The sequence below is a fragment of the Helicoverpa zea genome, chromosome 31, assembly GCF_022581195.2.
Source record: "Helicoverpa zea isolate HzStark_Cry1AcR chromosome 31, ilHelZeax1.1, whole genome shotgun sequence".
Classification (NCBI taxonomy): domain Eukaryota; kingdom Metazoa; phylum Arthropoda; class Insecta; order Lepidoptera; family Noctuidae; genus Helicoverpa; species Helicoverpa zea.
This window is the reverse complement of record NC_061482.1, coordinates 3,706,140-3,726,375: the sequence shown is the minus strand read 5'-3', so window position 1 is coordinate 3,726,375 and position 20,236 is coordinate 3,706,140. Positions and strand designations below refer to the sequence as shown.

General features: G+C 38.7%; 1 protein-coding gene and 2 long non-coding RNA genes across 3 annotated transcripts; 1 reads left to right on the top strand and 2 right to left on the bottom strand.

The window, feature by feature from the left end:
- Window positions 1–11,961: 11,961 nt before the first annotated feature.
- Window positions 11,962–12,895, top strand: LOC124645362. Its single transcript, XR_006986216.1, has 3 exons — window positions 11,962–12,171; window positions 12,261–12,459; window positions 12,733–12,895. It is a non-coding gene; the product is annotated as an uncharacterized LOC124645362 (long non-coding RNA).
- A 351-nt stretch (window positions 12,896–13,246) lies between these two features.
- Window positions 13,247–16,232, bottom strand: LOC124645169. Its single transcript, XM_047184931.1, has 2 exons — window positions 15,174–16,232; window positions 13,247–13,519 (listed from the first exon to the last, which is right to left on the bottom strand). The coding sequence occupies exons 1-2, from the start codon at window positions 16,230–16,232 to the stop codon at window positions 13,247–13,249; spliced, it is 1,332 nt and encodes a 443-aa protein (XP_047040887.1).
- Window positions 16,233–18,727: 2,495 nt separating this feature from the next.
- LOC124645174 lies at window positions 18,728–19,950 on the bottom strand. Its single transcript, XR_006986171.1, has 2 exons — window positions 19,662–19,950; window positions 18,728–19,550 (listed from the first exon to the last, which is right to left on the bottom strand). It is a non-coding gene; the product is annotated as an uncharacterized LOC124645174 (long non-coding RNA).
- Between the last annotated feature and the right edge of the window lie 286 nt (window positions 19,951–20,236).

The following is a 20,236-nucleotide window of genomic DNA, read 5'->3' as shown; positions in this document are numbered from 1 at the left end:
TATGTAGGTGACGCGGAGTCCTTACTTTTTTTACTAGTCCGTGACTACACAATATTATTGTCAATTTTTCATGGTACAATCTGACTCAGTCGCTCCGCAGCTAGATTCATGTGCGCACGTTTGGCAGGTTTGAGGCTGGAATCAGTGCAGTGTCGACGTAGCTATATCTGTGCAAGTCTACGACCGCGCACACAGCTACGCTGACGGTACGGCGTGATTAGGTATGTGAAATACTGTCTACGAACGAGAAGAGGGGGGTCGCCACTCTCTACTTGCTTGGTGTTTTTAGGGGTCGACCTAATGCACCCTAAAACGATTCGAAGAGATTTAGCCTGAATGGCTTCCAGCTTAGCAATTGAAACTTTATTGCAGGGTTCTAACAAGAAGGAGCCGTAATCAAGCAAACTTCTAACTGTAGCATTATAGACCAGTTTTAGGGTGAAGGAGTGAGCACCCCACCAGACTCCCGCTAGCGCACGGAGTACATTGAGTTTCTTCTCGCACTTAAGGCTAAAATGTGGTTGAGATGAAACTCACCTGACAATTTGAAGTCCAATATAACCCCAAGAAAAACATTATTTACAACTTCAATGGGAAACCCTCCAATTTTACCCTCCGGACCACCTGTACAATTGGACAGTACCATTGGTGGTACAAATGGTACTGATTTATCCCATTAGTACCAGGAAAATAAATACAAGCGTGACACTCGACGTTATTTCAATAAAAAATAAAATGGTACAATTGGCACTATTTTATTTTATTACTATTTTACTACTGCCTTAATTTTTCTAAGAACAAGGGAACTTCTATATCGCCTACAATTAGTTGCATTTGCACATGGTGTATGTAAGTGTTTCTGTGCAGTACAGACGATTTCCGTTTCTCTTGAATTTTGGGTACTACGGTTCGAAAGTCGGAATCGTTTTTAATAACTGTAAGGAAGGCAAAAAGAGTTGTGGGCCGTTTTTCAAAACTGCCGTTGGACTGGGCCTTCACAAGTATTTGTAGTACGATGTCTGTTTGCAAAGCAAGACCATGTGTTGCTTTTTGGCATCCAAAACGTTTTAAAATAATTCATGAATTTTTTTAGTTTTGGATTATTCAATATTATTTCATTTTGAATATACTTCCCCCCATCATGTATTTTAGATGCGGGTAGCAGTGCCAATGTATTACAGAGTCCCACAATTTTTTTCGAGTAGCTATCTGTCAATCCTAATTTCTTTGCTTTCCTACGCAACTTCTCACAAAAATGGTTTATTTAGTTTTTTTTACCTGGTTGATAGTTATAGTGCCACAACATTTTTTTGTTTTATTATTCATGCATCTCCATAAGCTGTTTTGGTTGGTTCGATATGTCACATGATAGTAATACTCGAATCCATTGTGAAATAAAACTTTACCTCTCCCACGAGCAAGTATACATATTTCTTCACACATTTTTCACGAAAGTAATCATATCAGTTACATTAAATAGTCGCACAGAATTAGTGATGACACTGACATTGAGCTAAAAAATACCCTTTGTCATTTATTTATTTTCAAACATACAAGCTGTTGATTTGCATCCGTGCCATAGTCAAGGACGTAATTATACTAATGATTCTCAACCCAAATCAACAAAAAAATCGGCAGGAAAATTTTTGATTTTAATTTTTTTTCGGAAATCCGTCAATGTTATCTAGCCGTATTTAAACTTGGCGCGTGTGTTACTGGCCTTAAAACCGTGCTGCGCCCTCACACAAACCAGACACAGAAAGCATACGTAACGATCATTCATAAATTTCATTCATAAAATTGGATTACTTCTGAAATGCTACGACATTACAATGACAAAAAAAGTTGTGCGTATTAGCTATTTCCCGTCTACTGTAATTACAATCGATTATTTACGTATTTCATGTCCTCCTCCTGACGTATGGCACAAATGCAAATCAACACCTTGTATAATTTACATTTTTAAATATTAAATATAAAAATAAAAAACATTTAAAAATATAAAAAAATAAAAAATAGGTTGCCACCGATATCGGGCACAGGGTCCAAGGTACCGGTGGTTAGGGTCCCAAAGACAGAAACCTCCTCACAATACGTGCCGTATCAAGGAGTACTGCCTTCTGAATCAGTCCCTTGATCCAGCCGCCCAACGAGAGCCTCCTGAGGTGTTCGTCGAGGCTCTTGGCTATTAAACCATTGGCCGTAACGACAATCGGCACAACAACAGCCGTGTCGACACTCCACATGGCGACAACCTCGTGCGCTAAGTCGAGATACTTTATTTGTTTCTCTTTCTCAGCTTTCACAAGGTTCTCGTCATGCGGAACGGCGACATCGACTATCATCGCGCGGCGCGCTAATCGATCTATCACCACAATATCAGGCTTATTGGCTACAATAGTCCTGTCAGTGATGATAGATCGATCCCAGTACAACGTGATATGGTCCTTTTCGAGAACTGGGTCGGGCGCATACTTGTAGTACGGTACCTCAAGGTCTACAAGGTTGTATTGCAGAGCAAGCTGCTGGTGGATAATCTTGGCCACTTGGTTATGTCTGTGCAAATATTCACCATTAGCCAAACGAGAACAACCAGATATAATATGTCTGATAGACTCACCCGGATGGTGACATGCCCGACATATGTCAACCGTTTCACGATATATCTCCGGTAGTTATTCGTAAGGATAACTTCGTCCATAATTGCACATACAAACCCTTCGGTTTCTCCAAACAAGTCACCGAAGCGTAGCCAAGATACGGACGCATTGAAGTCTACATCGGGGCCATGAAGAACCCCGAAGAAGCGTCCGTGTAGCTGTTTGCTCTGCCATACCTCCTTGCGATCATGGGTAGTTAGTACCACAGGTCTGCGCCAGTTCTCATGTGCCAACGATAGCGGGGTGAGTCCTTTGTCCACTGCTACCATATCACGATGCATACCCACGTCGCTTTTGAGAAGGTATTCTCTGAGACTGCACACCTCACGGTTGTGGAGCGTCTTTGCATTTAAAAAGCCTCGGCCTCCACATTTCCGTGGGATGTACAGTCTCATCACCGACGATCGTGGGTGATGCATTTGTTCTGCGGTCAGCAGTGTGCGGACTCTCCTATCCAAGGCATCCAATTCAGTTTGAGTCCATTTGAGTATGCCGAAGGAGTACATCAGGACTGGCATGACCCATCCATTATAGGCGCGAACCTTGTTGCCGCCTGATAAGGAACTTTTTAGGACCTTATTCAGGCGGCCAAAGAAACGCTCCCGTAATGACTGTTTCATGACAGCCACATTGATGCCTAACCCCTCCGCCATACCCAAGTATTTATATGTATCGTTTGCGGAGAGTGATCTCAGGTTTATGGAATCTGAGAGTTGTACTCCCTCAGATTCCACAATTCCCCCTCGCTTTACATGCATGACTGCACATTTGTCCACACCGAACTCCATCCTGATGCAACTACTGAAATTTTCAGTGATCTTCAGTAGCTTCATCAGCTGCAGTTCTGTAGTGGCAAACAGTTTCAGATCATCCATATAAAGCAAATGGGATATAACCTGACCCCCTCTCCGCAAAGGATAGCCCAGCCCCGAACCCTCTAGCAATGTGCTCAAAGGGTTCAAGGCCAGGCAAAACCAAAGTGGACTCAAACTGTCACCCTGGAATATTCCCCGCTCGATCTTAATAGGATCGCCGGTCCCTTCAATTTGTCTACATCCTAGATAGTCAAGAACCGTTCTCCATTGCTCCATACATGACGCAAGAAAGGCGCGTAGAGTTGTATTTATTTTATACAACTCCAGTACCCTCCTAAGCCATGTATGGGGGACCGAGTCGTAGGCCTTCTTATAGTCTATCCAACATGTCGACAAATTCTTTCGGGATCGCCGAACCTGTTGGCTGATGACCATATCAGTGAGGAGCAGCTCCTTAGTAGCACGGGACCCCTTCTTACATCCATTTTGAGAAACTGACATAATTGAATATTTTTCAATATGTTGGTTTATTTTTAATCTCAAAATTGATGTAAGAAGTTTATAGACCGTCGGAAAACAAGTGATCGGTCTATAATTTTTGGGTTCCGCGGTACTGCCTGATTTATGGAGCAGATGGGTAACTCCTGTTGTTAGAAACTGTGGGAGCGACCCGGCTTCGAAGGATGACTGAAACTGTGATGCTAAACAGGGGTGTGAACTTTGCAGCCACTTTAACCAGAAATTGTGCAGTCCATCCGGTCCTGGTGATTTCCAGTTTTGCATCGGACGAACTGCACAGGCTACGTCGGAGGAGGTAATATTGACCTCCTCCTTTTCTGGTATTTGTTCACACTCCCGTTCAACATCACGTGTCCAGTCACCCTCCTCGTGAAATACGGGCGTCGACCAGAGGTTGCGCCAAAACATGTTTGTGGCACCATCATCCGGCCGGCTCCCGTCCATCACGTATTGCTCAGGTCGCTCCCAAGTTCTATATACCCATCTTTGATCACTCTGGAACATACGATTCTGGGTGTAACGTTCTACCCGTCGTTTATACCTTCGAATACGGCTAGCCCATGCACAGACTTTTTGCTTCAGGAAGTCGATGCGCTCCGCGATACGCGGCATATATTCATGAGGACTGAGTCCAGTCCCCATGAATGCACGCCTCACAAAGCGCATCACCCGTGGTCGGGTATTACCCTCCCTGAAGCAATAAATATTATTATGAATCATTTGCGGCCAGGAAACAATAAAATATCAAGAAGGATGATAACATGAAATTGTGGTACAGTTGTACTAGTGGGATAAATCAGTGTCATTTGTACCATCAATGGTACTGAGAAATGGTACAGGTGGTCCAGTGGGATATTATTGTATCATTTGTACAATCAATTGTACTAGTGGGATAAATCAGTACCATTTGTACCACCAATGGTACTGTCCAATGGTACAGGTGGTACGGAGGGCAATTTTAAGGTTGACATTAGAAACAGCACGCTTACGTGAAAAAACAACCATAGAACTTTTTATGGCAGACAGTACAAGGCCATGGTCAATCAACCACTGATTTAGGGAATTGAGTGATATTTGCATGGACCCACTAGCTCTTTCAATAGATGAAGTAGGGATGTACAAACACAGATCATCCGCATATTGAAGAATCTGACAATCCAAGTTGAGGGAATCATGAAGATCCGAGGTGTAATTAGCATTAGCATTTTAATGTTCTTTTTTATTCTCATATTTCTTGTCTTTTGTGATTCTACATGATCTTCGCATGTTATTATAGTATGTATCAATACATACAAACTGTTATACCTATTATTTTTTAAAGAGTAATCATGGAGTGTCTTGCCCGTTCTTCTCCATAGGAAGCTACTTTTGGAATGGGCAACTAGAATCAAACCTATTTATAATTTTTGACATTCATAAGTGCTTGTTAAGGCCTAAATGAAATAAATGATTTGACTTTGACTTTGTAAATATTATAAAGTAGCGGAGTAAGAACGGACCCTTGAGGAAGCCCACGCTAGACCGTTCTACAGTCAGAATCTTCTCCAGGGATACGGATCTTGACCCTACAACTAGAGTGCGGGTTACATACACAATGCAGCATCCGTTCCGAAACACCCAGCTTCATTCGAAACATTCATGACTCAATTGTCGGAGTCGCTGTCACATTCAACATCTTCTGGCTGAATAGGCATGATGACAGTAATCAAAAATCATTATAGTTCGGCCATTCAGAGAATGCGTTCCTGACACGTCGCGATTGAACTGACGACGTAACTTTGCAATGGCGTTGCAGTTACGATAAAAATATTTTTGCTGGTTGTTTACCGTTTTAACAATTGAGGAGCATTAAAACAACATTATTATATCAATAATCAATGAATGTAGTTACGTCGTCAGTTCAATCGCGACGTGTCAGGAACGCATTCTCTGAATGGCCGAACTATAAAATAATATATTTATTAAATTAAACTTGAAGCTTGGAATATAAAACGCGCATTGTTTTCTTTATTAATAATGTGATTAATATGTATTTTTATAAAATAAAATTACGAAATAAGGCAATCCGCCATGATATCTTGAACACCAATCAGAGCTCGTGACGTCATCTCCCAAAACAACTCGCGCGAAAGCGCGCGAACCTCACATTTCGTTATTGTGAACTTCCACTGCGATCTTTGTTTTTAATTAATTAATTGTGTATAACACGAGTTATGGAGCCCGGATTTATCAAGGCAAACAGCGCTAATTTGCCTAGAATTGATATCATAATGCTGGGAAAGTTTTTGGCATCAAATAAAGATTTTTGTTCAGCTGAATTTAGAAATGTTAAAACTTCCATGTAAGTATACTAGTTTAATTAAAAAAACTTCCATGTAAGTGTATTAGTTTAATACCACTAAGTTAAAAAATAAATTTATATTTGTATTTTATATTATGTACTTTATATTTTCCACCTAATGTACATTATGGAATGCAATAAATGATATGATATGATATATGATATGAATAAAATGCGTAATATAACAGCAATGAGAGATGAAACCTAACCTCGAAATAGTTATTTACATTATAAACTATGCTAGAATCTAGAGAACTATGTAATAATTTACATCAAAGTGATCTTCACAAAAATAAAGTTGTACCCTGGGCAATATTGCTTTTGAATCTCGCCTTGCAAATTTAAGCCACTTGTTTCGTATTTTTTTATTGTGAGGAACGTACACAAATAACTTATCAGGAGTTGTTTTGGATGTGTTCTTACACTGGGGGACCCCACAACACCTATGCCCTTTCGAATTCATATTTAATAACACAAAAAACTTAATTATTGCACGAGCGTTGTTTACTTGCGTCTTATAATTTCAGTCGTGACGTCACAAGTGACGACATGACACTGACAAGCGTTTTCGCGCCGGATTCAAAGTGGATAGAGAAAAATGCAATTATTTGATAAAAAAACTTCGCATTTTCTTAAAATTAATAATTTTTCATATAAAATAGACGTATACCTACATCATACAAAGGAATTTAAAAATTTGTCATCATGCCTATTGGAGGGCTATTTTAGCAGTTATCTCCACTGCACGTTCCACAGGTACTATAGTTCGGCCATTCAGAGAATGCGTTCCTGACACGTCGCGATTGAACTGACGACGTAACTTTGCAATGGCGTTGCAGTTACGATAAAAATATTTTTGCTGGTTGTTTACCGTTTTAACAATTGAGGAGCATTAAAACAACATTATTATATCAATAATCAATGAATGTTATAATTTTGTGCCAAACTGAGTGTCAAATAACTTGGTAAACAATATTTTTCTAAATCTATACTGCGCTATTACAAGGTTATGTCAGCGGTTTATATTTTGTAGTGCTGTGCTAAAAATAACAGGCAAGTATCGTAATCTGTTCTTATACAGTTATAATATAAAATAATACGTTTTGATTTTCTTTTTAAGAATTGGAAAATAATGGACTATAAGACTTAATTATAACTTTTATGAAATATAAAAATAAAACTATGACCAAACCGCATTTTTATACTTAGATTAAAAATGGTAACCCCAAATGGCGTTATGGGCCGCCATTTTGTGACGCTAAAACAGTCGTCCGTTGTCGTTTCGTGCGCATAGACCACGTTTTTCAAGTGTTTTCGATCTGTTTTTATTTGATTACCCGGCTTTTGTTAGACCGAGATATCAGGATTGATTCTGTTATTGATAATAATATAATTATACATGTAGGCGAAGATGATGATGAAGACACCACCTCCTCAAGCAAATCGGAGTCTGATTAATATTCTGTTCGCACATTCAATTCAATGTACTTGTAACAAAGAATAAATAAAACAATTTTATTATATGAATATTACCTTTTTTTGGTTTCCACTTAAATAACTAAAATATAAAACAAATGATTCCGCCAATTTAAAACGAAAATAATCTTAAAATAATGCGGCGGTTCATTTTGAAGGAACGGTAACGAACTCAGTGTTATGTTGTGCCCATCACTAGTCGTGACTAACTGATAGGTGTCAGGAACGCATTCTCTGAACGGCCGAAGTATAGAGGGTACAACACTTCGTTGTCTGTCGCGAGACATATTCGACACATGTTCTGAATGTTGCACTGCTCCGAACTAAGATATTGGTAGAAATCGTATGGTATCTCTATCTCAATGTAGTCTTCCTTGGGTAAACGTTCATCGTCGTTTCCTTTCCCGATGTCTTCCAATGCACTTTGCGTATCCATTTTAGTACTAAAAAGCTGTTAGTTCAGGCTATTTTAAACTACTCAAAGTAACTTTTTCCTCGGTGTTCACTGCATTTTCAACCGCCCATTTAAATAGTACCCCACATAACATAACATGCAAAATATTTATAAAAATATTGATTGTGATGCGACGAGATGAGAATCGTTATATATTACAAAATAGACCTACTTTTCTGCATCCGCAAGACGCTCCACATCCTTTTTTGCAGTTGCTAAAAATAATTTTCTTGTGGCGTGGGTGTATCTACAGACTTAAGTGGATTTAATAAACTGTCATATATGACCCACCCCCAATCCTTTGGATAAATGTTTTTGTTGCCAAGCCAATCTGGGTTTGAAGGTAATCCTCTTAGTATGCTCATTTATGGCACCAAGGGTTGGAACTAAGGATGACAATTTTACGGCAGTGTTTTTCGTAGCAGATTTGAGAAAACTTTCATAGCGCATCTTTTCGAGATATTCTGATAAGCTTTCTACTCGACTCAGCTTATTTTGTTGTGTCTTTAGCAAGTCCTTAAAAACATACCATATATTATCTGCCTCTAAAATATCTTCGAGTTCAGATGTATTATTCAAAAATATCTCTGCCTTACTTCTCAAATCTTGCCTTCGTTCCAAAAGATCCATAATTTTTTTTTGCCTTTATTATATACCGCCGAAGTTGAGTCACGCCCAGTTCAACCTGACTTTAAGTGAGTCTAATTTACGCAACAAAATGCATGAGAGCAGTGCAGCAGCATACTTAAGGCAGACTCATAAGACTGTCCTATTATGGGTAATGCGTCTATCAATGTTAGTGGTTCTCCCTTAAGGTACTTTTTCAAAAAGCAAAGTTTTTCGACATTAATCTCTTGTCAGCATGTACTACGGCTTGAAACATTTCCATAAATGGTTTATAATTACTAATGTTCAACGATGGCATCTTAGGCTTGTATGTGCTATTCTTCTGAGGCTCAGCGCTAGACTGCAGTTTATTAATGGCTTGTGTTTAAACACCACCCAAAAAAGTACCTATTTTACTACCAAAAAAATTCTAAACGGTTACCAAAATGGATAAATGGTCACCAAATAACGTTTCGTTGTAAAACCATTTTTTCGTATTATCGACTACTAAAAAATATATGGACGCCTTTAAAATACACTTTAGACCAAATATTATATATTGTCACTACTTAGATGTTACCAATTATGTAATACCATGACTCTTAATTTGGTCATTTTTGTTAGACTAAAAAAGCTAACGATCGCTAGAATATTTCCCAAATACCAATTAATATACTGGGGTTACCAAACGTACGTCGCTTATTTATTGTTATATGAATTTGTGTGTAACTCAGTAGTAAAATGTAAGCACGCAACATGCAGTAAGCATGGCTTCTGTCACGGCTCCGGCACTGCGGGGCTCCGGCGGTCCCATGCGAGCTTGCAGGCCGCCTCGCCCCTCCGCGCCTACGCGGTTTTGAATTGCACTCTAGGGGTAGGGCAGACAAGACTACGTGGAGTCGGTTTTGCAGCGATTCGTTTTCGTCACTAACTTTGATTTTGGTAGTAATATTAATCTTTTAGTTGGATAGAATTTGGTGACCATTAATCCATTTTGGGAACCAAAAATAATATTTGTGCGAGATTTGCGATTTTTCTGATGTTATTTTATTTTTTTTGGATCATAATATTATATACTTTAGTGCCCTTTTAATAAAGTCAATTTATTTTTTTTGGAGTTGTTTATTTTATTTGGTGCCTCAGCCTAGAGTCTTAAAAATATTTTTGGTGATCGCCTAAATTATACCCTTTATTAATCTGCCGATCCAAAGCGGCGCATAAATTAAAGTACCTGTTATCAGTTTCTTCTTCCTCAGATTATTTCACTCCGAGTAATTATAAATTAACAGCAGTTTCTTGAAAGCTGTAAATAGCTTGAAGTCTACTTTTTTCTTATATTGAGATCTTCTAATGTGTAATTAATTTCTTGATTTTCAAGTCTTGTTGGGACACTTTTGCCTGCACAATAAGTTTTTACGGAAGTTTTGAAGTTTATGGTAATTACGACGATAATGTATTATAATTACAGATGCTTACGCTCCGTGGGATTTGTTGGTTTGGTAATTTTTTTTTCGACTGCAAACATTGTGTCAGTTTTGTCATTGTATCAAATATGAAATATTAGATATTGGTGATTTTAAATTTCAATATTTTACGAATTTTCATCCGTTTTCATATCGATCGATATAGGTTTTGGTGCATGATCAGCTATGCGATTCTGTAACAAACACATCATCGATGCTAACAACGACGAGTTCACAGATGTCGCATCGTAGATATCGCTTTTAAAAACAACGTTGATGAAAACCGTATTCGCTTAGCTCAAAAGCTCGTCGACGATCTGCCGAACAACGATGACGGGTAGGATGTTTACAGTGTTGCCAAATTCTTTTAAAGCAATTTAAAGTATAATCGAGAAAATCTCGACTAACGTTTTTTGGCGTTATTGCGACATTTTAAATCAATGTAAATGCATAAATATGTATGTATAAAACACATTCTATTCGTTATGCATCGAATATTTAATTAATTATACCTATTACCATATCCCAAGTCACCAGTATTCTTATTGTTGTTAGTACTTAAATATTTAAAAAAATAACAAATTATATTAAATTTATAAAACCTATTAAAATGATTATTATTGTAGTTAGTGTCCTTCTAAATTTTATTCTACCAGATCTCTTCCTCTGCGTAAGTGTATGATTGAGTTGGCTGTTCCGGCTGCCTTATGTCCTGATAGGATGCCACAGAGATTGACGGATTGGGTTGAATTATTACGGGTCTCGGGTTGACCTCCGTTTGGGTTCGTTTGACTATGTCGGATGTTACTAGCCGGGTCCAGTCACTCAACTTATTAGAGATCTCTTCCATTTTATGAATGAGTTCAACCATGCTAGAGTCTCCTATGGGTTGCTCAAGTCTGGAGGGCTTATTAAGGTTGGTATTGTCTTGTAATGCTTTAGAGACTGTTTCGACCAAGGCATTTTTCAGAGCGTTGACATTGTAGCAGTCTACGGCAGTTTCTGAGTTTTGAATGCTGATGCTTTGATGCCCCCACTTCTCATTCATATAGGGAATGACTGTCTGATTGAGAGAGTGCCAAGCTTGCAAGGCGTCTTCTCTTTTTAATTGATCCCACCTTTTCGGGAATGCCTCGTTGTTAGTTATGTATAGACTGTTTAAGTAACCCGGACTAAGGGTTGACACGAAGAGACTCCTTGGGCACCTAACTCCAGGTAAGTTTGGGTATCTCTCTAAGAATGCTTCCCTATTCTCTCTTTGCCGATTTGACACGAAACCGTCTTCTGCTTCCCATTCCTCTTCTACCCAATCTTCCTCTTGAGTCGCTTGGTCCTCACACTCTTGTGGAGACGATGTTGTAGCCTGATTTGTCGCCGGATAAACAGTCACCTCTATAGCCTTACTTGCCCTATTCAACTCGAACCTGAGCTCCGTACAACCCTCACTCAAGCTCGGTTGTTCGATCTGTTTTTTCTTTGTTATTGCCAAATGGAAAATTTGAATTAGATTCTCAGCAAGGTCTTTCTACCTTGAATTGACGTTCAACCTTCCGATATATCATTTTCGATATAGAAATTAATGACTCAAATCTTTGACATTTGCTATAATACAGGTTATGTAGTATAATATTAGTCTGTGTCATTTCAAAACTTTTCAAAACCAAAACAAACATTGTGCTCATAACTGGATTATATCTTTATTTGTCTAAATACGAGATTTCAAAGCTCCAAATGGCTTTAAGCGGTCAAGTGGACTTTAAAAAAAGTTGTACCCCTAATCAACGGCATTCTACTTGTCCTGTGTTTTAGTTTGTTTCCAAAACTATCTCTATCTAAAGTAAGTACACAGTACGTAATATTTTATATTTTAATATACAATACAGTCTTTGTGAACTACGTCTATTAACTAAAATATTTATCTTTTAGTGTCTCGCAACGCACTGCCTTCGTTGAGTCAGCTGGAAGAGCTAGTAAGCTTTTTGGAAAGCAAACCATGTTTGATTATGATGGGCCATGCCATGATCGTACTGCAAATGCAAGCAGTCATCAGGCACGATCCGAAAACAACAGCCCAAACAGTGAGTGACGTAGTGGGTGTATGAAAATATTGGAGCAGTGGTGTAAGGTTAGTAATCAATAATAATTTATAAGCCTATATAGTGTGTGTTTAGTGTTGCATTGAATCATGGTAAGTATAGTAGGTACTCTTTTACATTGTGTTTTGTATGTATTAGGTACTAAATTAATGTTGACAGCAAGCATATTCAATGATTTTACTCTATCCTTCAAATTCAATCATAAAGGCATTTGAAATTGCAACTGAAAGTTAAACCACACCAAGCAAATAGTTGTTTTATTTATTTTATATATTACCATATAATTTTTGCTTGTGTTGCAGTATTGGAAGGACAAAAAGGAGCAGTTCAGAGGAAGTCCAGTTCAATTGCAGCTGCGAGGCAACATGAAGAATTTGCCAGAACTCGGTATAATTGAGTTAGAAATACATTCCATTATGCGAGGAGAATGTTTTGGAATCTGAATTTAGGTAAATAAATCCATGTTCATTATAAAATACAAAATAATAAAAAGACATGTTGAATTAAAATATTGTTTTATTAATTAATGAATACAGAAAAGTTAAGTAATTTTATAAAAAATGTGTTTGATACGCATATATTCGTTTATTATAATCGTTTATTATAATATAATCGTATACAATTTATTGAGACAAATAAAAAGCGAAAAGAAAATTTTTCTTCAATGACAAAAAATGTGACAGCCAAAGTCCAGCGGCGCGCGCAGCACGTCGCAGGTTGACATGGCGTCGTTTACATGGCGCTAACATGGCCCCGGCCTTGGAAACAGCCGGTTCCAACATTTTCAGCATTCCGAATTAGCAGACACATCGTCTGCTATGGTGATACTGGCAGGGGGCATATTTTCGAGAATGCCCTACGTGTGATGCCCGATGACGTCAGTAGGTCGGCCACCCTTGAGATCCCATCGGTTCCAGGATACATTCGTATGATTCTCCCTAACTTCCATTTTAGTGGCGGCAGGTTGTCGTCTTTTATCAAAGCCAGTTGATTGATCGCAAGAGAATCTTGACGAGTTTTCCACTTAGTGCGCGTCTGCAACTCCGCCACATATTCCTTCGCCCATCGTTTCCAGAATATTTGCCTCATCTGCCCAATAACGTCGTAGCGCATTAACCGATGAATCGATATTTCAGTCAGATCTCTGCAGGCTGGAGAAGTCAATGGCCGGCCGATAAGGAAATGGGCTGGTGTGAGGGGTTGGAGGTCGTTAGGATCAGTGGACAGGGCGGTTAAGGGTCGGGAATTGAGGATGGCTTCAATTTGTGCCAATACCGTACTGAGTTCCTCGTAAGTGAGATTAGCTGAACCGATTACGCGTCGCAGGTGGTGCTTACACGATTTCACCCCTGCCTCCCACAAACCGCCAAAGTGAGGAGCATACGGAGGAATGAAACTAAATTTAATGTTGTTATTTGAAGTAAAATCATCAATATCGCTACTGTTATTTTCAATGAATGAAACAAATTCTCGTTCAGCACCTACAAAATTTGTTGCGTTATCCGACATAATTTCAGCTGGTTTACCCCTCCGGGATATAAAACGTTTCAAAGCAAGTATATAATCTTTCGTTGATAGACTTGTAACTAGTTCAAGATGAATGGAACGGGTACATAAACAAACAAACAAGCATATGTAACTTTTAGTGAGACTTGCACCCCTCCCTCTTCGATTCAATATCATCACTGGACCCGCATAGTCTACCCCACAACGCATAAAGGGGAACCCAGCTTCCAGGCGTTCAGGTAAATTACCCATGAGAGGCTGTACAATTTTTCTCTTAAGTCGCGTGCAAGTGACACAATCGTGGACAGTTTTCCTAGCTAGGTTTCTCCCACCAAGTGGCCACCAAGTCTCACGCACAGAAGCCAAGAGTTGCTGAGGCCCACAATGCAATAACTGTTTATGTTCATGCGCAAATATCAACATAGTCAGTCTGTGTTTACTACACAACAGAATAGGATGTTTCTTGTTGTTATTAAAAGAATTACAGTTACTCAACCTTCCGCCAACGCGTATTAATTTAAATTCATCAAGAAAAGGATTTAAACCTAGTATTCTTTTAGATTTTACAACCGATTTCTTATCTAAATCGCTATATTCGCTATTAAACGATTGCAGTTGTGCAAGCCGTGCTAACATAATAGTTGCAGCGTCCAACTCAATAACAGATAAGGAACCGGTTTTTCGGTCTTGTTTACTAACACGTGTGTTACCGATGAACCTGAGTACATAGGCTGACATTCGACGCAGCCGATTGAATGAAGGAAATCTATTAAAATCTACTAAGCAATCACTATTCTGATTACTACACACCATACTCGCATGTTGAACCTTCAATTCGGGCAACTTTGCATTATCTATGACAACATTATTTGACCATTCAATGTCATGGCTCTGTAAAAAGGCTGGCCCGTGCCACCACAGGTCATTGTCTTGGAGTTCGTTTAAGTGGAGGCCCCTCGACACAATATCTGCTTACGGGAGACGCGATTTGAGTGCCTTTAATATGCAACCAAATCGCGTCTCCCGTAAGATCGTTTATTTGAGACACTCGATTTTGGACAAACGTTTTTAAATTATGAGGAGGCATTCTAATCCAGACCATGACTATGGTGGAATCTGTCCAAAAGTAAACTTTTGTAAACGTAAGCCTTAACGAACTTAAAATTTTACGATATAGCCGCGCGCCGAGCAAAGCACCACAAAGTTCAAGCCGCAGAATAGTACACACTGTTTTTACGGGGGCCACTTTGCTCTTTGCACATAATAATTTGACTGATACCGATGATTGATCCGAGTACGTGCGTATGTACGCACAAGCCCCATACGCATTTTGTGACGCATCAGTGAAAATATGTAATTCGCAATTAAGTACATGTTCACTCATGACGTAACGAGGGACCCGGATGTTCTGTAAAGACGACAGGTTTTGAATAAATCGGTTCCACAAACATTCAATATCGGTTGGGACCGCATCATCCCAATCGATTTTACAAAGCCATAACTTCTGAAGCAATACTTTTGCTATAATAATTGTCGGCGCTAAAAGACCTAACGGATCATAGATTTGTGATATCACAGACATCATTGTTCGTTTAGTGACCTTTGACGTATTTTCTACGTTGGTGGTAAAATAAAGCATATCTTTATCTACTTGCAATCCTAAACCGAGTGTTTTATTCTGACAGTGTTCACCGCTCGATAACTTCTTAAATACTTCTTTGTTTACATCATAATTGAATGTCCATTTTCTTAACGGAAAGCAAGCAGACTTTAAAATCTCTGACGTTTTTTCGCATATATTCAACAACACTTGAGGGTCGTCTTCTCCTGTTATTAAATCGTCGACGAAGAAATCCTCATTTATTACTCTGGCAATAATTTTATCATCCGTGTCTAGTGCTAGTTGACGCAAACAGCGCATACTTAAGTACGGAGCAGACGCCGTTCCGTATGTCACAGTATTAAGTCTATATACGCTTAATTCATCCGATGCGGTTTCCCGCCATAAAATTAGTTGTAGGTCACGCTGATCGGGCTGAACAAGCACTTGCCTATACATCTTCTCCACGTCAGCACTGGCAACATATTTATACTGCCGGAAACGAAGTAAAATGGAAAATATGTCGTTTAGGAGAGGAGGGCCTATCATCTGTATGTCATTTAACGACTTATTCGATGTGGTTGCGGCACTAGCATTAAACACTACACGAAGTTTTGTTGTACTGCTGTGCTCGCGGAATACCCCATGATGTAGTAGGAAATAATGCGGCCATGCGTATTCGTTTATTTTAGACATATGCCCTAGGTCATTATATTCCCGTAAAAAGTCACTGTATAACCTTTTATACGAAGGGGATTTATCTAATTTCCGCTCTAATGACAAGAAGCGTGATTTTGCCCTCTCGTATGAATCACCGAGAACATCAGCTGATTCCGTCAATGGTACTCGAACTGAGAACCTGCCACTATTATCTCGTGTAGTGGTTTTAATAAAATATTCCTCACACTGACGTTCTTCTTCGGATAATACCGAACCCGAAATTTACAACTTCTTCTAGCTCCCAAAATTTACGTAAGTGTGTATCAACATTCGACTGTTGTGTGAAATAACAATGAACCTTATTAGCGCGTAAATTGGTTGTAAATATAGGACCTGAAATTAGCCAACCCACCTTCGAGTTTTGTAGGTATGGACCGTTTGATAATCGAATTCTATCCGCTTCCAATAAATCCCCATAAACATCAGCACCAATCAGCAAATCGATTTCTGATGGAATGTTGAACGTGGGGTCCGCGAGACATACGTTGTCTGGGATGAGGAGTGTGTCGTAATAAATATGAGATGCCGGCAAACTCGTTGTAATGCTCGGCAAAACATAACATTGCAATTGAATGTTAAAGTTACTCGTTTTTGATCGCATGGTAATATCGCATAATTTATTACAGTGTGAAACCGACTTTCCCACACCTGCAATTTGTATAGTGGACTGTATTAATGATACGTTTAAACGTTGGCTGAGCCTTTCCGAAATGAAAGAATTCTGACTACCACCGTCTATTAGTGCGCGAGCCGTATAGTATTTGTTGTCACCACCAAGAACCTCAACTATCGCGGTCGACAATAACACTTGTGGTACTGAGACACAAGACGCATTTTCGATTGGCGAGGCACTGGTGTTGTCTACAAAATTCAAAGCACATGAAACGACAGAAACCGGCTCCCTATCAACACTCGCCGTTGAAGCTGCCGGCACCGATGCAATAACATGGCTTTTATCCTTGTGTAATAAAGTATTGTGTTTGTCCTTGCATTGCTTGCATGGCCCAAACAAACACTCTGATATTGTGTGACCTGTTCGTAAACAATTACGACACAAATCCCTCGTATTATCAACAAATTTAATTCTGTCAAAAACTGTTAAATTAAGGAATTTAAAACATATAAACAATGCGTGCTTTTCACCGCACATAACACAAACATTCTTCGATTTTTCGGGTTTAATCGTATTGTTATTGTTACGCGTGGACACAAAACTATGTAACTGCGGTGTATGAGCGGCACTAATATGTTTTTTGACCTCAGACGTATTACTAGGCTTGTTATTCGTATTTCGAGTATGATTGTTATGAATCATGTCCAACATGTCAGCCCGATTACGTAAGAAATTCAATAAATCATCTAATTTTATTTTAGTTTTATTAAAATCCGATGATATCGTGCCCTTATGGTTCTCCCATTCACGCTCAGTAGCTGAATCGAGTTTCGATACGATAATATAAATTATTAAAGTATCCCAGGTGTCCGTCGGTTCGTCGAGAGATTTGAGCGCTCGCAAGTTACGTAAAACTACGTCGATCAATTTCCTAATTAACGAAGGAGATTCTTTGTTGATAGATTGTGCAGTAAACAAAGATTTGACATGGTTGTGAATAAGCAATCGTTTATTATGGTACCTATTTTCCAAAAGCTCCCATGCGTGAGTATAATTGGCTGCAGTGAACTCCAATGCACTTATTATTTGGAGTGCGGAACCCGTAAGCGAAGACTTTAGGTAATGGAACTTCTGAATTGAATCTAAATCGGTCCGCTTATCTATCATAGATAAATATGAATTTTTATACTCGAGCCAGTGATCATACGAACCGTCGAATGAGGGGAGGATAATTTGAGGTAGTTTAATTGAACTTTTATTTGGCATAGACTGTAAATTATCACATTTACCTGAAACTTTTGCAACATCGGTTAAACATTTGGCAATTGCCATAATACTAAAATATTGGTCCTCAAAAGCTTCTCTATACTCAATTTGTTTGTCTAACTCAACCTCATCTATTAATTGCTCGATTTTATCTTGAATTCTATTGAAAGACGTAAGCACATTTGTAACCGACTCCATTCGTAAACTAAGTTCAGCCTGCTGTCGTTCGGATAATGTTACATTTTCGTACTTGCTAATATACTTTTCAAATAACGTTAATCGCCTTTTCAAAGAACCCCTTTGTTTTTTGAGATCACCTACATTTGAACAATTACTTTCACCGTATTCCTCGTCACTCATTTTGGCGGTTCACAAAGAGACGGTTACTCACGCATAAACACCAACAGCGAAATACAAGTTGACAGGCACCACATACTGCACATATTGGTAGGTTTACGAACTGCAATTCTGAAATACAGCACGATATTAGACACAAAAGAAAGGATAGGAAGAACAGGAACGACCGGCCTGACCGTTTCTTGCTGATTCGATGCTCGATTCGATGCGAGGCTTCATGCGGCTCGATGATCCATGTTTGATACGCATATATTCGTTTATTATAATCGTTTATTATAATATAATCGTATACAATTTATTGAGACAAATAAAAAGCGAAAAGAAAATTTTTCTTCAATGACAAAAAATGTGACAGCCAAAGTCCAGCGGCGCGCGCAGCACGTCGCAGGTTGACATGGCGTCGTTTACATGGCGCTAACAAATGTTTACATTGCTATTTAACATACACAGGTAAAATACATATGTATGTATTGTTAGAAGGTGTCACACATATTATAATTTATTAAATAACTTCTAGCATGACGTCCACTGTCCAAGTCACTGCTAGAGTCCGGCTTGCTTGTTAACCGGGTCACAGTTGCTTCTTACCTTGTACTTTATCAATAATACCTGGATGGTTGATGGCATCTACTGTATATTGTTGAGTCCTTGAGGCTGATGCCCGTGAGACATTGTTCTTGCAATGTCACATAGCATTATTTGGTACATAAATCCCACTAACCAAAAAATTGACAGTACATACAAAAGGTTGATGGACAGTAAGTTTTAGGCACCTATCCACTGTACTGTATGATGATTTATATTATATTGATTAAGTGTAATATATTGGTGTGGTTGCTAATTCCTGCTTAACGATTCGCCTTTGTTAGGAAAGGAGAAATCTTCTTTCAACTGTCTAATCTGTTCTTCAGTCAACCTTAATATAGTTTCTATCAGTAGTTAGTAAATCCATAATACGTATCACGGAGGCCTGACTTCTTATCTTATTTATTTATTTAATTATCTTGATGTTTAGTTTCTTCCAACAAAAAAATCATACAGGAAAGACGAACTGCCATCTAAAACATTAAAAATAGGCGTTAACGTTTCAGGAATTAAAGTACGATAAACAAAACATCATAAAAACATATTTTCACATTGCAATTTATTAAATAACTTGTTTTACTTACATTTTAATCGCCTTCATCGAGGAAAACATCCACAATTTACAAGCTTTTCGGTTTGACAGATAAAATCGAGGGCGAAGGCGAGGTTGTCGTTGCAAGCGAGGATGTTTCGTGTTGCTGAATACCGATTTTCATACATTTGGCACCAAATGTTAGTTCTACGTCACGCCGTCAACATCGTTGAGGCGCTACGATCGCGCAATTTTAACTAATGAATACCGCCGACTTTTCATCTGAAGTTACAACGATTTCTTGGTTGTAAAGATGTTTTGCCTTAGTGAATCGCACCCCAGCTCATAAAACACACGCTAGATTTTAAAATCAAAACTCATGAAGCACAAGTTCAGAAAATTTGTTTAAGGTTAATTTATTTGTAATGTAGCGTTACAATTCATCTGTTTAAATCTGTTAAAAGTCCCTGTTACAATTAATCTTTTGTATTTCAATTTAACTCTAAATAATTAGTATTATTTAGAGTTCCTGAGATTAGCGCGTTGAAGCAAACAAACAAACTTTCAGCTGTATAATATAACTAGCTTCCGCTCGCAGCTTCGCCCGCATGGTGTGTTGGTAAAAAG